The sequence below is a fragment of the Sprattus sprattus genome, assembly GCF_963457725.1.
Source record: "Sprattus sprattus genome assembly, chromosome: 4".
Lineage (NCBI taxonomy): Eukaryota > Metazoa > Chordata > Actinopteri > Clupeiformes > Clupeidae > Sprattus > Sprattus sprattus.
In genome coordinates this window covers 7,312,620-7,325,159 of record NC_137923.1, presented here as the reverse complement: position 1 = coordinate 7,325,159, position 12,540 = coordinate 7,312,620, and the positions used below count along the sequence as shown (strand labels likewise).

Genomic DNA, 12,540 nt, shown 5'->3' with positions numbered 1-12,540 from the left:
AACCAGCCTAATGTACTGAGATGTGGTGGAGGTGTTATGTGATGCTGGGGCTCCTCACACCTTTGCTATTCCCATAAGTCTTGCCTCTGTTCATATAATATTCTGCTGCTTCCTCTCTAGTCTCTAGCCTTGACTCTTGGATGTGAAATAAGCCCTGTGACAGCGGCTCGGCTACTGTTCTTTTTGAAAGTGTGTTCTTGTTTGTGATCAATAAACAGCTAAACGCTTAAATTATTAAAGAGAGCCCTGCACTTCACCTCTCTCTCTCTCTCTCTCTCTCTCTCTCTCTCTCTCTCTCTCTCTCTCTCTCTCTCTCTTCCTCTCTCTCTCTCTCTTGCTCTCTCTGTCTCTCTCTTTCTCTCTGTCTGTCTCCCCTCTCCAGGGAACTCTCCATCAGATGAGTCAGAAGAGCGCGACAAGGAGCCCCGCACGCTCACCTACCCGGCCTACATTGCCAGCCTGCTGGACTCGGGTGCCAAGCGCATGGCGGCGGGGGTGCGCATGGACTGCAGCAGCCAGGGCCAGTGCCCGCTGTCCTGCCACCTCTGCCACATGAGCCCTGGGCCCGCACGTCCTGCTGAGCCTGTCCTGCTCCACATCACCAAGGCAACGCCCATCTACGAGCTCGTCTCCAACAACGAGACCTTCCAGGTGAGAGCTGCCATTTTGTCAAGCTTTAACTCCAACACTACTCATCGCTCACGACTATTTATGCTTACCCTCCGTCCATAGAGCTCCTTATGGTGGTCTACCAGTGAATGCAAAGTCTTGAATACTCCAAGGTCAAAAACATTCAGTATTCATGACATACCACAGTTGGACAGTGTGATAGCTTTTCAGTGTACTGTTGCCCATGATCGCCCATGGTTACTCCTCAGCTTCACCTGACTGCACATCTGCATGCTTCTCTGCCCCCTGACAGGCCCTGCAGGAGGCCATGATGAGCATGCTCTGGTGCTCCGGCAAGGGCGATGTCATTGATGACTGGTGCCGCTGTGACTCCAGTGCCTTCGGGGCAGACGGCCTGCCAATCTGTGCCCCACTGCCTCAGCCCAGGTGAGTCACCCCACAGGATCTGCAGAGATGATAAACGCAGTCTGAGCCCTCACAGGCTGATGTACTTTCCCCGCTCAATTAGATGTATGATCCAGCTAGTTTTAAACGATGAATGAATGTATACAAAAAACTTGTTTAATCAAAATAACAATATGCACAAGCTATAATTAATAATATTATAAGTATTATTATCATTTCTATTAATATTCAATTATGACCATCGTCATCATCATCATTCTTATTATTTTTAGTAACAACGACAACAGCAGAGGAACACATTAAATTATTCATCACATTAACAGTGTTCATTTTGTGGTCATTATATATAAGCTATGTGTCTTGCCTTCCCTTCTTGTCTTTCACCCAGGTTGAGGCTGTCCCACACTTATGAGCCCAGCAGCTCATTGGTTATCGTGGAATGGAAGCACACAGAGCCACCTATCGGAGTGCGAATTGTTGATTACCTCATCAGTCAAGAAAAAGTGACAGAGAGGACAGACCACTCCAAAGTGGAAACAGGTACGTTTTTTTCTTTTTACTTCCTGCTTCTAGTTTGTTTAAACATGTTTCCTTTTCTCTTACACTCTTCTACTTAGCTTGTCTCAGCTCATACAGCACCAGGAGATATAAGGATGATATCCAAGGAGGCTGGAATATGAATAGTGAATAATTTGCGAGATGACATTTCCTTGCTGACTCAGACACCATGTCAAACCCAAATATTCTGTTGTAACATGCCTTTTTTTATCTTAAATAACTAAGAAGTCATGAATTGATATACTTGGTCTATCTAAAATCCAATATATCTATCTGAAATATGAACGCTTAACATAATGTAAAAGGAAAGCCTTCATAGGGTTGGTGTTCTCCTCTTTCCTTGTCTGAAAGGTTGACACATGTTGCTTTCTCCTCACTTCAAGCTCCTATGGTTGCCAGTTTTGTTCTTGTCAACCGGTTTTAGCAGGATGCCTTCAGTGAAGGATACAATGAAGAGAATGAGAGAATGAGAATGACCCCACAGAATTTTGTGTGAGAGTTGTAATACTGGGTTTTGCCACTGGGTAGTGCTCAATCACCAAGAAAGACATCATTTTTAAGATGTGGTCACCATGTAAGCCTTTGGAGTGTCAAGTACAATCTAGTGCAACCTGTTTTTATTCCATATTTGTGTATGGAATATGCAGGAATAGTGTTTTTATAGATTTGTCAGGTATTATTAAAGTTATTCAGAACACATTTATTGCATATTGAGAAGAACCTACTAAGTATTCAGCACATCATAGTTAGCCTCAGTTCGGCTGCCTGTGAGAGCTAAATCTCAAAGAAAACGCATTAAGCCTCCATCATCCTCTACGTCTCATTAGGGATTACTAGAATACTTATAAGGAACTTTAGGTATTCATTCCATCATCTGTTGATTCCTGTCTTCCTTTCGAAAAACTTCTGTCAGTTATAGCCAGGAAGCATTTAGCATTCTCTTTAATCATTTTCAAGTTTGACTAATAGTGTGTTTTTAAGAGAGCTCTCTTCATCCAAAACACCTCATCCATCTTCAGGTAGAAATTGCAAACGTTACTTCTCACTGTTTGGATCTCTGCGGCCATTTCAACCAAACACCCATTTCTGTGGTCCATGCCTGATGAATATTTTGCCGGGTTTAGGAAACCACTTTTAACCCTCCAGAGAAATTGAAGATGCTTCAAAAAGATTGAACTTTAAGCATTCTTGCATTGATGTTATAGTGAAGAATAGCGAAAATGTAAAGGCTTTTAACTACATGTCCCACATATTCATGTCATGAATTCCTGACATTTTCAACTAGGGATTCATGTCTCGATCAAACACCAACTGTGAATGTTCAGTGACACCAGGTGAGTGGTTTTTGCAGACCTTAATCTTTTCATTCACTCCCATGATAATGTACAGAGTGATTATGTAACAATGCTACATACTTTTTATATGGCATTGGCAGCAATATCAAAGCACTAGCTTAATTTAGGACTGTGAAATGCTGCCTTTGGCCTGAAAAGGCTGCCAGTGCTATGGGGCTGGAGTTGGATGACCCATAGCACCATGGGTATACATACATGCAGTGCCCTGGCACACTCTCCTTCGCTGCCTGCTGGGGGTCTCTACCTAAGGGCATTTCACAGTGGGCTTGGTAGCATGCTTCCAGAGTAAGATATGGGATCTAATTCAAACCCACTCTTACATCACTTGTTACAATTGGCTTGTTGTTTGTTTGGGCACAACTGGTTGGGGAGAGTCGTCTTCACAGCCTGACATTTTCATATGCCCAGAGTTCCAGGGTCTAGATTGAAGTCTATGTTCTCCTCGTGCGGTTTGGTCTAGGCTGCACACATTCCTTAAAACTAGGCCAGTTTTTGAAAAGGAATCAGATAAAATCATCCACCACAGCAAAAAAAACCTTGTTTTGTAGCCACGTTTCTTGAACGTTTCTTTTTTTTCATGCATTTGAAGACAGTTGACAGTTTGACACCATGTGATCATTCTGACAGGCTTTTATAATTATTGGTGCTCTCAAGCCTACTATTTACACCAGAGAAGGATAAACAGACACGTGGACCTACCGGAAAAGTCACTCTGTTCTTTGCTTATTTAGTTGTTTATTTTTCAACATTTGTTTTGTCAACGTGGATTCACTGTCGATTGATGGACTGGTTCGCGGCTGCACATGAGAGAGAGAGAGGAAGCGTTCTAAAATCCTTGGACCGTCTTGCTTCTGGGGAATGAAGGGCTGGGAGGCAGATGTAGACGAATTTACGATTCACTCGATCCCGTCCGATAAAACCCCAGAAATGTTCCTGCATTAAGTAACCTTACGTCGAAAGCAAAGGGTGTCCGTTTGGTCTTCTCATCCTGCAACAATATCCTTCTTCTCTGAACTCACCTCAGCCTTAGAAAACCTGAGAGCTCTCAGAACACAGCTCAGCAAGCAGCTGAGGCCTGTTACCAGTTACAGTACAGAGCATTCCCCCCCCAAAAAATATATCAAAAAAAGAAACTGTGACGACAGTTGTTGTCCAAGGCAAAGTTAATTGAAACGAAACTTTATGTAGTTCTTGTGATTACATAACAGAGCTTATGTGCATCTGCATAGCTGGGTGTCAGACGAGGGCAGGGCCACACAGAGCTGCACACCCACACACTAACCATCCATCCGTATCTGAAACAAGCTGTCCTGTAGGCTATGCGCAGTGTGTGCAGGCCCCTTGGCTTCCTCATCAGCCCTGGATATTTCCCCTCTCTTTTGTCTATCTGTCTGGCTGACTTTAGAGGCATGTTTATTGCAACCCCCCCCCCCCCCCCCCCCCCCCCCCCATCCCTGATCCAGTTTTTATTGTGTGCCCTCCAAATTTGACTTTGAAAGTGCTTTGCCTGTTGAAAACAAAAGAACATAATGTTATACCAAGTCCAAATGTGAGAATGGGCAAATGTGTTCAACGAGGAGGTGCTCTTATAAGGATTAAGCCTTCCTGGAAATTTGTAGTTTTTTTTTTTTTTTTTATAATGTTAAGTGTTGACATGTGCCCTTCATCTTTGCTGGTGCTTGATTTCACTGCGTACTGCGGATAGCATCTTTACACTGTTTACTGAAAGGATCTGAATGAAATCCACCAGATGTAAAAAATATATATAAAATCTGTCTTATTTTCAGTAAACACATGAATGACAAATGAGCAGCGTTCCTCTCCAAAGGCCTTTCCTGTTTTTTTTTCAGTTTTTCTATGAAGAATAGAATTCCTATACTGTACTTCTGGAATAGATTCTGCTCATTCTGCTCAGTTACTCAAAAGCAGCTAAAGGCAAGGCAAAGATATATGTTCTAACAGGTGTAGTTATAGTCCTCTGCCCTCTGGGCCTCAAGGTGAGCGAACTGATGAGCAGGAAAAAGACGTGTCGGTCTAAGGTGTCAGCGGGTCGATGCAATACACACTAGCTAATGACTTTAGCATGGTGCTCTTTGGCAGCGGATTGTTTGTGTGCTAATCTAGCTCATAATGGGATTCAGGCACACAACTTGACATCATAGACTTCTCCCCAGATGTGGAAGCTGACTGAATCGGAAGTCTGCTTTCAGTCATCCTGGCCGGTCCAGACTCCCTGTGAAAACAAACATCCACCCCGGCCAGGGTGATGTCAGTGCTTTGATCGCCCAATAACAGAGGGGTTTACTCGTGGGTCAGTGGTACATGACATCCAATCCATAAACAGATTACTCACAGCGCCATGTGCTGCTGGGAGCTGGGTGCCACGCTTCCTCCCGTAAACCCCTCCGGACAGGGTGGGAAGCGGAATGAGGGCGTGGGCCTGGGGGGGGGGGAGGATGTTAGGGGGAGGTTAGGGCTCCCAAGAAGCAGGGATGCGTGCCCGAAGGTGGAAGACGGGGCTTCACCTCTGTGGAATGTTTTCCGCCGCTGAGAGACGCCCCTGGTGCATGAGCTCATTCCTTGTCGGCGGAGGAGGCCCAGGGTCAGGTGCTGCGCGGAAGCTGGCACCACTCTCTCACCACGTAAGTGTGTGTGTTTGTATGTGCGTGTGTGTGTGAGACAGAGAAAAAGATGGGGGGAGAACAAACGCCCAGCTGTGAGCACAGGAGACACAGTGGGGCCCCCTGCACAGGGGCCCCATGCACCTGGACCCGGCCGTACAGCAACGCTGACAGGTTGCCGCAAAACAGCACAAAACACCGCCATCTCCATCCATCAGACCCCCGCCAGCAGACCCCAGGCCTTTATTGAAGCAGGCAGTGTTATGACATAAAGTCAGTGATCTATAAATTTAAGTCGTGAAAATGAAGTGTGTCTGGCCGTGCGGTGTGCCATGTGGAAGGAACTCACCTCCAAATAAAAGTCCAGTCTGGTGAGTTTTGTATATCCTGTCCTGGACTGAGTGTGGGCCCCATTGGCAGATGCCCGCTTGGCAAATGGCTTCTGCCCACATCTGTGGCCGGGATCACTGCCACTGTGATAGAATAAATGTTGAATTAACATCATTGCCTGCTAGTTTATTCTTGACAAAGTAAGTTATTTCAGAAAAATGTGTTATGGAATTTGAAAAGTCTCACATAGAAAACATTTTTATTTATTTTTGTTTTTTTTCAATATTTTCTTTATTTCTTTATTGATACAGGAGCTCAGTCCTTGTAGTGGTAAGTACTAAGTGGTTGAACAGTAGTCATAATAGCATATGTCCACATTTCCATATCCCTGTAAGCTCCCATCAGGGAGCAAAATTAGCACCCGCCAAGAGCCAATGGCATGTAGATTTTTGTTTTAGCAGGTTGATGATGATAGCAGTTACCGCACCACTTTGGCGTGTTAAATATGGGTGCTGTTTGTCTTCGAAAAAATACTTCACTTGTCTGTCTTTTCAATCTGATAATGTTAAAACGGCTTGCCATATCTATGCGACAGGGTGAGGGGGGTGAGACACACAGAACACAAGCTACACAATCACACAATCCGAAAAACCTCTACAGCTGCCACCATTGTTGTTGAACTTGAGGTGTCCAGCATTACCTCAGCTTACCTTGCTACAGGTACTCCTGCTAAGGGGGTGCAGAAATTCAGTGTGTTGTAGGGGTTGCAAAGTAGCCAACTCGAACAGTTACATACATTTTTGAGTGTCTGCATTAATATTGAGTTGTCATGCATAGTTTTGTAGTTCAGTTTTGTAGAGTAAAGGTACAAACAGTGAATGAGTTTTCTTTTATTGGCCCTAAACAATGTGAGCCAGTAGACATCCAGACTCCAACCTGCACATATTTATTTCCTCAATTTTTTAAATGTAAGTCATACTATAGTCTCAGCGCTGGGGTCTTTAAAGAAGACAAAGTTGTTTGCTATGGTTGGCCTCAAGCTTTTTATTTTGAGGTAGGCTACATACAGCAGGAAACACTCATACAGAAGAGCAGGAGTGGCAGACATTTCTATTCTCACATTACCACAGAGCACACAGACAAACTTAAAACAGTCATTCATGTTACCATCATTTCTCGACTATTGACGTATTAACTTGTAACCTATACAATCCTGGTAGTTAGTAATGTGCCAGAAACTCTGCCAGGCAAGGCGTGAATGGGTCTCTCTTTCATATACGAATACCATGCTTCAGGTAAAAACTAAATAGCATAGATAACACATTTTAAATCACATTCAGTCTTCCATAACGATAAATTAACAGATGCTATGTATTCACACCCAACCACATTTAATGACTAATCATTATGAAAAGTCTTATGAACCATCCTAGCTGTTTCTAGCTAAAGGAACCATCTTAACAAATAGTCGCTATATGATATGAAGTAAAAATTAACTTGTGTTAATATGAAACAGCCCAGGCACCCAGAGGGTTTCTACCCATCGTGGCTTTTTAACTATCCTAACTAAAACATAGCACAAAAAGTAGGTTTTTACCTGATGCATGGTATTCGTATATTCGTTTGGTAGATTATTTAATAATTGTCACAATGCTTCTTGGCAATACATTTTATACCGTCGGAAAGCCTGTTTATTTTCCTTTGAAAGGGTGCCACATTTGTAAGAACATACATTTGGGGGATGAGCAGCAGAGCTGAATATGTGGGTTGCGCCCATGACAAAATTGCCAAAATTGCTCAATGCTAATTGCTAAATGCTAAACAGTTTATTCTTATGTTGGTACTCACTCTTGTTTTCAGTTGTTTGGTGGATTGGATGATAGAACTCTCGATCAGTAACAAGGAACAAACGAGACATATTGGCAATTGTACACTTTATTCATTTAATACACCCTCAGGAGCCTCAGGAGCAGGTGGATGATCCATACGCAGCCACAACAGCTTGGCACCACCACCTCATGCTGGTCACCAACCTGGTCATGCATTGCTGTGGGGATGGCATTCCATTCCTCAACCAAGAGTCGTTGCAGATCAGCCATCACGGTTGTGTTGGTCACTAACACGTACAGCACGCCCAAGCTGATACCAAAAGTGTTCAATTGGGTTGAGGTCTGGACTCATGGCAGACCATTCCATTCTCTCCCTAATGGTGTATTACATGAATAAAGTGTAAAATTGCAAATGGAACTCTGGCCATCTAAACATTAAAAATGTCCTTAGTAAGCTAGCTAGTTAGCAAGCATAGGAAATAGACAACCAGGGAACACCATTTACTGCATAGCCTGGAGCGACATTTCATTTCTCAAAAGCTGCTTACCAATGAAAGGCAGTCTTGGGTTCAAAGTGATGACAACCACTTGTGGATGTATTAAATGGCACACAGACATTGAATAATGGTAATTATAAATAATGGGACATCAATGGAGCAAGGGCTTACTCAGATATACTGTAAGTGTAGTGAATGAAGGGGGAGACCCTCTTTGGAACCTGCCACTGTCGTTGAGAATGTCCCTGCAGAGCCTTGGTGGCTTGGAACGAACAGAGTTGCGGTAGGAGATGAAGACTCTTCCAGGCAAGAGCAGAGCTGCCACCGCTGAAGTCCTCAATGTGCTGACACTACTACTGCCTGCTGCTGTCTTTTTCACACAGCAATCTGTACAGAGCATCTGCGTTCAAATGGAGGTGGCCAGCCCGTTCGGGAATCTCAAAATCATAGTCCTGCAGAGTCTCTTTTGTCGTCGGCTCATCCATCATGGAAAAGTTATGAAAAGCTATGAGAGCTCGCCTCACTCCGAATATCCATCCTATATTTGTTTAGAATGAAAATTACACATGAAAGGTGGTACATTACTGATATATTATGTTAGGAAAACCTTTTGGCAGGTAAAAAACTATGCCTGGTCAGTAACTTTTTTCATCTAACAGCCAAAAAGTTAATGCTCGGGTTCCCATAAATATCTCATTATGTCATTATGTATTCTCCAATTACTGTAGGCTACATCATAACATTTAGGAAGCCACCGAGGTAAATGCAAGCATATAGGGGTCTTGCTTTTTAATTAAGCTTTTTTTGTATGTGGTAAGATGTTCAACTGTGCATTGGTCAATTGCATTCATCAATTAATAGAATTACTGATAAAAAAGACAACAGTTTGAACTCCATGAATGATTCACTTCATGCACAAGGTCAACGTGTGGGTTGCAGGCTGTATCTACATTCCAAGGCTTTTCAGCAGCTCAGTTCATTCATGCTGCCAACATGGCTGCTGTGCGTCAGTGCAATCCATGCTCAATTATTTGTGCCGAAATGCAAATGACCTTTTTTCATCCATGCTTGTTTTTGATGCTTTTGTGTGGTCCATACTTGCTTTCATCATAAAATGCTTTTCAAGGGAGTATACTTGAAATGTAGCTTTGGAGCACACAGTGACTAAATGCTATCACCTGTTTTGCTGTGAGTTGAGCGGTGTGTTTCTGACATATTTCAGGAAAGGTGATTTATCTCAACTGAAAGAAAGTAGAATCCATCCAACCTGTTACTGAGGAATGACTTAGATGGCAGATACAGCCTGATTGAAGTGGTGTCTTTCTTTTTGTCTAGACAAGTGGGGTGTAGTATTCACACACACACACCCACACACTTTGATATTAGCATTTTATATCCTGTGTTTTTCTGAAACTATACTTTCCTTGTGGGAGATCAGGTCTGTTAATCATTGTTTCTGCTGGCAAGTGCCAAGAATCAATACACTACAAACTGTTGTTGTCCATCTCTGGACTTTTGTTCATCAAAGTAGACAACAAGATCCAGATGTGATTTGTTGAGTGTTTGCAGGACTGCCAAATCTACTGGTACCACACAGCTTTAATGGAATTTGTGAAATTCCCAGTGATCTGGACAAGACCGAACTCCTGTGAATTGTTTACCTATCTTTCCTTCTTTCTTTCTCACTCTCCATTTTCCACTCACTGAATTATTGAAATTACAACTATTGCATATTTGTTAAGGGTAGTCCTGACTGAACTCACTACCCTTCTCACAGCTGATCCAGAGTGGTACCAGCAGAGCCATATGGGAAGTATTGTCAGAATTCCTGGGGCCCTGAAGACTAGTAGCTAATATGAAGCCAGTTCACTGCTGTTGTTCCCATCTCTGCTGATTGATAAAAAGAACCGATGAGTGTCCTACCAAGAGGGCCACCCAGTTCTGCAAATGATCATGGAACATCTTCTCCATCTATGTCATTCTGTAGTGTGAGTGAAAGAAACCATTTCCACTCGTGTTTGAAAAAGTTTAGTACAACAGTCAATCTTAGCTGTGTCCTGTATTATTTTTGAAGATATGCCCCAACATGTTTTGTTCAGCATTTTTGTTGTTGTTTTAGAATCTCTTGTGGTAAGAGAATATTTCCAAATGGATCAGGACAAATGCCTGATATCAGTCTAAGAATGGACAATTCTAGATGCTGTTGCTGTATGTTGGCTCCTAGCTAGGCAGCTGGATAGTTTTAGACCAAAGGTTCTTACTGCCTCTTTACATTTTTACTGAAAACTATATTGTGATCACATTGAGAGTGTTTTCTGACAAAGAAAATGCACTGCACTGAATGAAGAATCTTGTGAGAGAGGAGATTGTTGTAAACCACTGAACCCTGACGTGTCTAATTTTTTTTTATCACCTACTATGAAAGATTCAAAAGATCAAATATTAGCGTTATCGTGAACAGTAAAAATCTTGTATGTGATTTTGATGACCCTTCATCGTGTTTAAAGAAGAAATAAAAACTTTGGGATGAATTTTCATCCCATTACATTTAAACGTGTTTGAGGGGGCACTCTTAGCACGGCTGACCACTTTCAATTCAACATACTTTCAACTCATTAAATCAATCAGACAGCACTCTGCAGAGAAGTCTGAATGATTGAAAGCCCTCAGTGACCGAAAGACTGTTTGACAGAATCATGAGGCAGAATTGACTAAAGCCTCTGGGAACACAGCAGTGAAGGTCAGCCAGACACCTTGGTTTTCCTGCCATGCGAGGCCCTTCCCAGTGAAAAATGGGGCAAGCTTTGTGGTTGGAACCTGAAGAAGAGCATAAATTTGTTAACATGTGCCAGATTCCTGTTTCAGATGTTGTACTATGTTAAATTTATAAAGAGATGGCGCTTTCAAAAAATGATGGCTCAGACAGACTGATGGCTCAGACAGACTATCCAAGGAGTTTGATTAAGTGATATAGATATGACTTTGATATAGAAATGTTTCATTCCATGTGAGTACTAACTCTTTCAGTTTGTCAAGAAGTATTCCCCTTGGAAGGTTTCTTGTGTGATGTTCTCAAAAACTGCCCGTATAACGGCATGATCAGTCATAAAAAAATCGTACTTGTTTGCAAAGTGGGCAAACATATACATGGCCCCAGTCCCCCAAGATCTTTATCTCTGCCTTAGATCTAAGCCATGCCTAGCGATATTCCGTGCCTACAGATGGTAAAATCTTGATTACAACACGCAAACACATTAGCTACAATCACAATTAACTGTGTTGGTTAATGCTATCCATTATCAAACCGATTGAGTTGCATCCTGAAATGTAATTAATCACGAAGTTGGACTTAAGTTTAAGTTGATAATTGGGTAATTGCAGGCATTTCAAAGCAAAGAATGGAGATATGTAATGCAATGCTGATAATGGTGTGGGGTACAGTTGATTGGTCTGATTTTTGCATGCATGCTCCAGCCAAAACAGTTGAATTATGTTCAAAATCAAAACAGGAAAGGGCTCAGTTCCTGATCGTCTTCTCTTTCTTCCTCTGAACCACATCTTGTAGACCCACACCAGTGGAATTCTGAAAGTAGTTTGTTGGTCACTCAGTGCTTTGAAATAGACCCTGTTTCCTAGTAACCCTTTATTGGAAGACAAAGTGTTTTGTGTACGCAATGTCATATGTTCTGAGTTGTGTCAAACTTGGCTTCTCAGGACCACACCACTAACATTCTCATTCCTCTTTGACTTCTGCCTTAGAGAGGTAAGAACGTGTTGGTGCTTTATTCAGTGAGGAACAATTTCTGGAAGATTATTTATTTTGGGTAGAATGAACCTAAAGGAGTCTTTTTTAAAATTTAAATTACATCAGTATTCCTTAGTTCCTTGGTGAGTTTTGGAGCCGCGAGTCTGCAACATGTGTGCAACTGTGAAATGTGTGTGTGGTTAGTCAGGATATCCAACTTCAAGTACTACAGTCCCTCACAATGTCACTTTTCATTTACTTCACTCCACATGTTCGTCGGCACTCCTCTGTAGGTCCCTACACACACCTACACACACACACACACACCTACACACACACACACACACATACTGCACCAGTAAACAGCTACAGCTACACACGCTCTCGTTTTTCCCTCCCAAGTTTATCCTGGCGCCCCTCACCTTGTTTTGAAGCAGCCTGCGACCAGCTGAGGTCCTCTGAACAAGCCTTCTTCCAGGGAGGAAGTACGTACTGGGTGTCCGCCTTCTCCAGAGATCGGCCTATCCATGGGAGGGTTCTCCTCTGTGCTGAATCTCAAACTGGAGACCC

The 12,540-nt window shown here is 42.7% G+C and overlaps 1 protein-coding gene across 1 annotated transcript in view; it reads left to right on the top strand.

Annotated features, from left to right (window-relative positions):
• The window catches only part of astn1 (astrotactin 1), a gene marked incomplete at both ends in the record, with an annotated part of 181,898 nt that overhangs the window by 155,666 nt on the left and 13,692 nt on the right, over window positions 1–12,540 (top strand). The window contains 3 exons of the mRNA XM_080838023.1: window positions 383–651; window positions 923–1,056; window positions 1,424–1,575. Coding sequence (XP_080694149.1) covers window positions 383–651; window positions 923–1,056; window positions 1,424–1,575 — 555 coding nt within the window. The remainder of the gene's footprint in view (window positions 1–382; window positions 652–922; window positions 1,057–1,423; window positions 1,576–12,540) is intronic.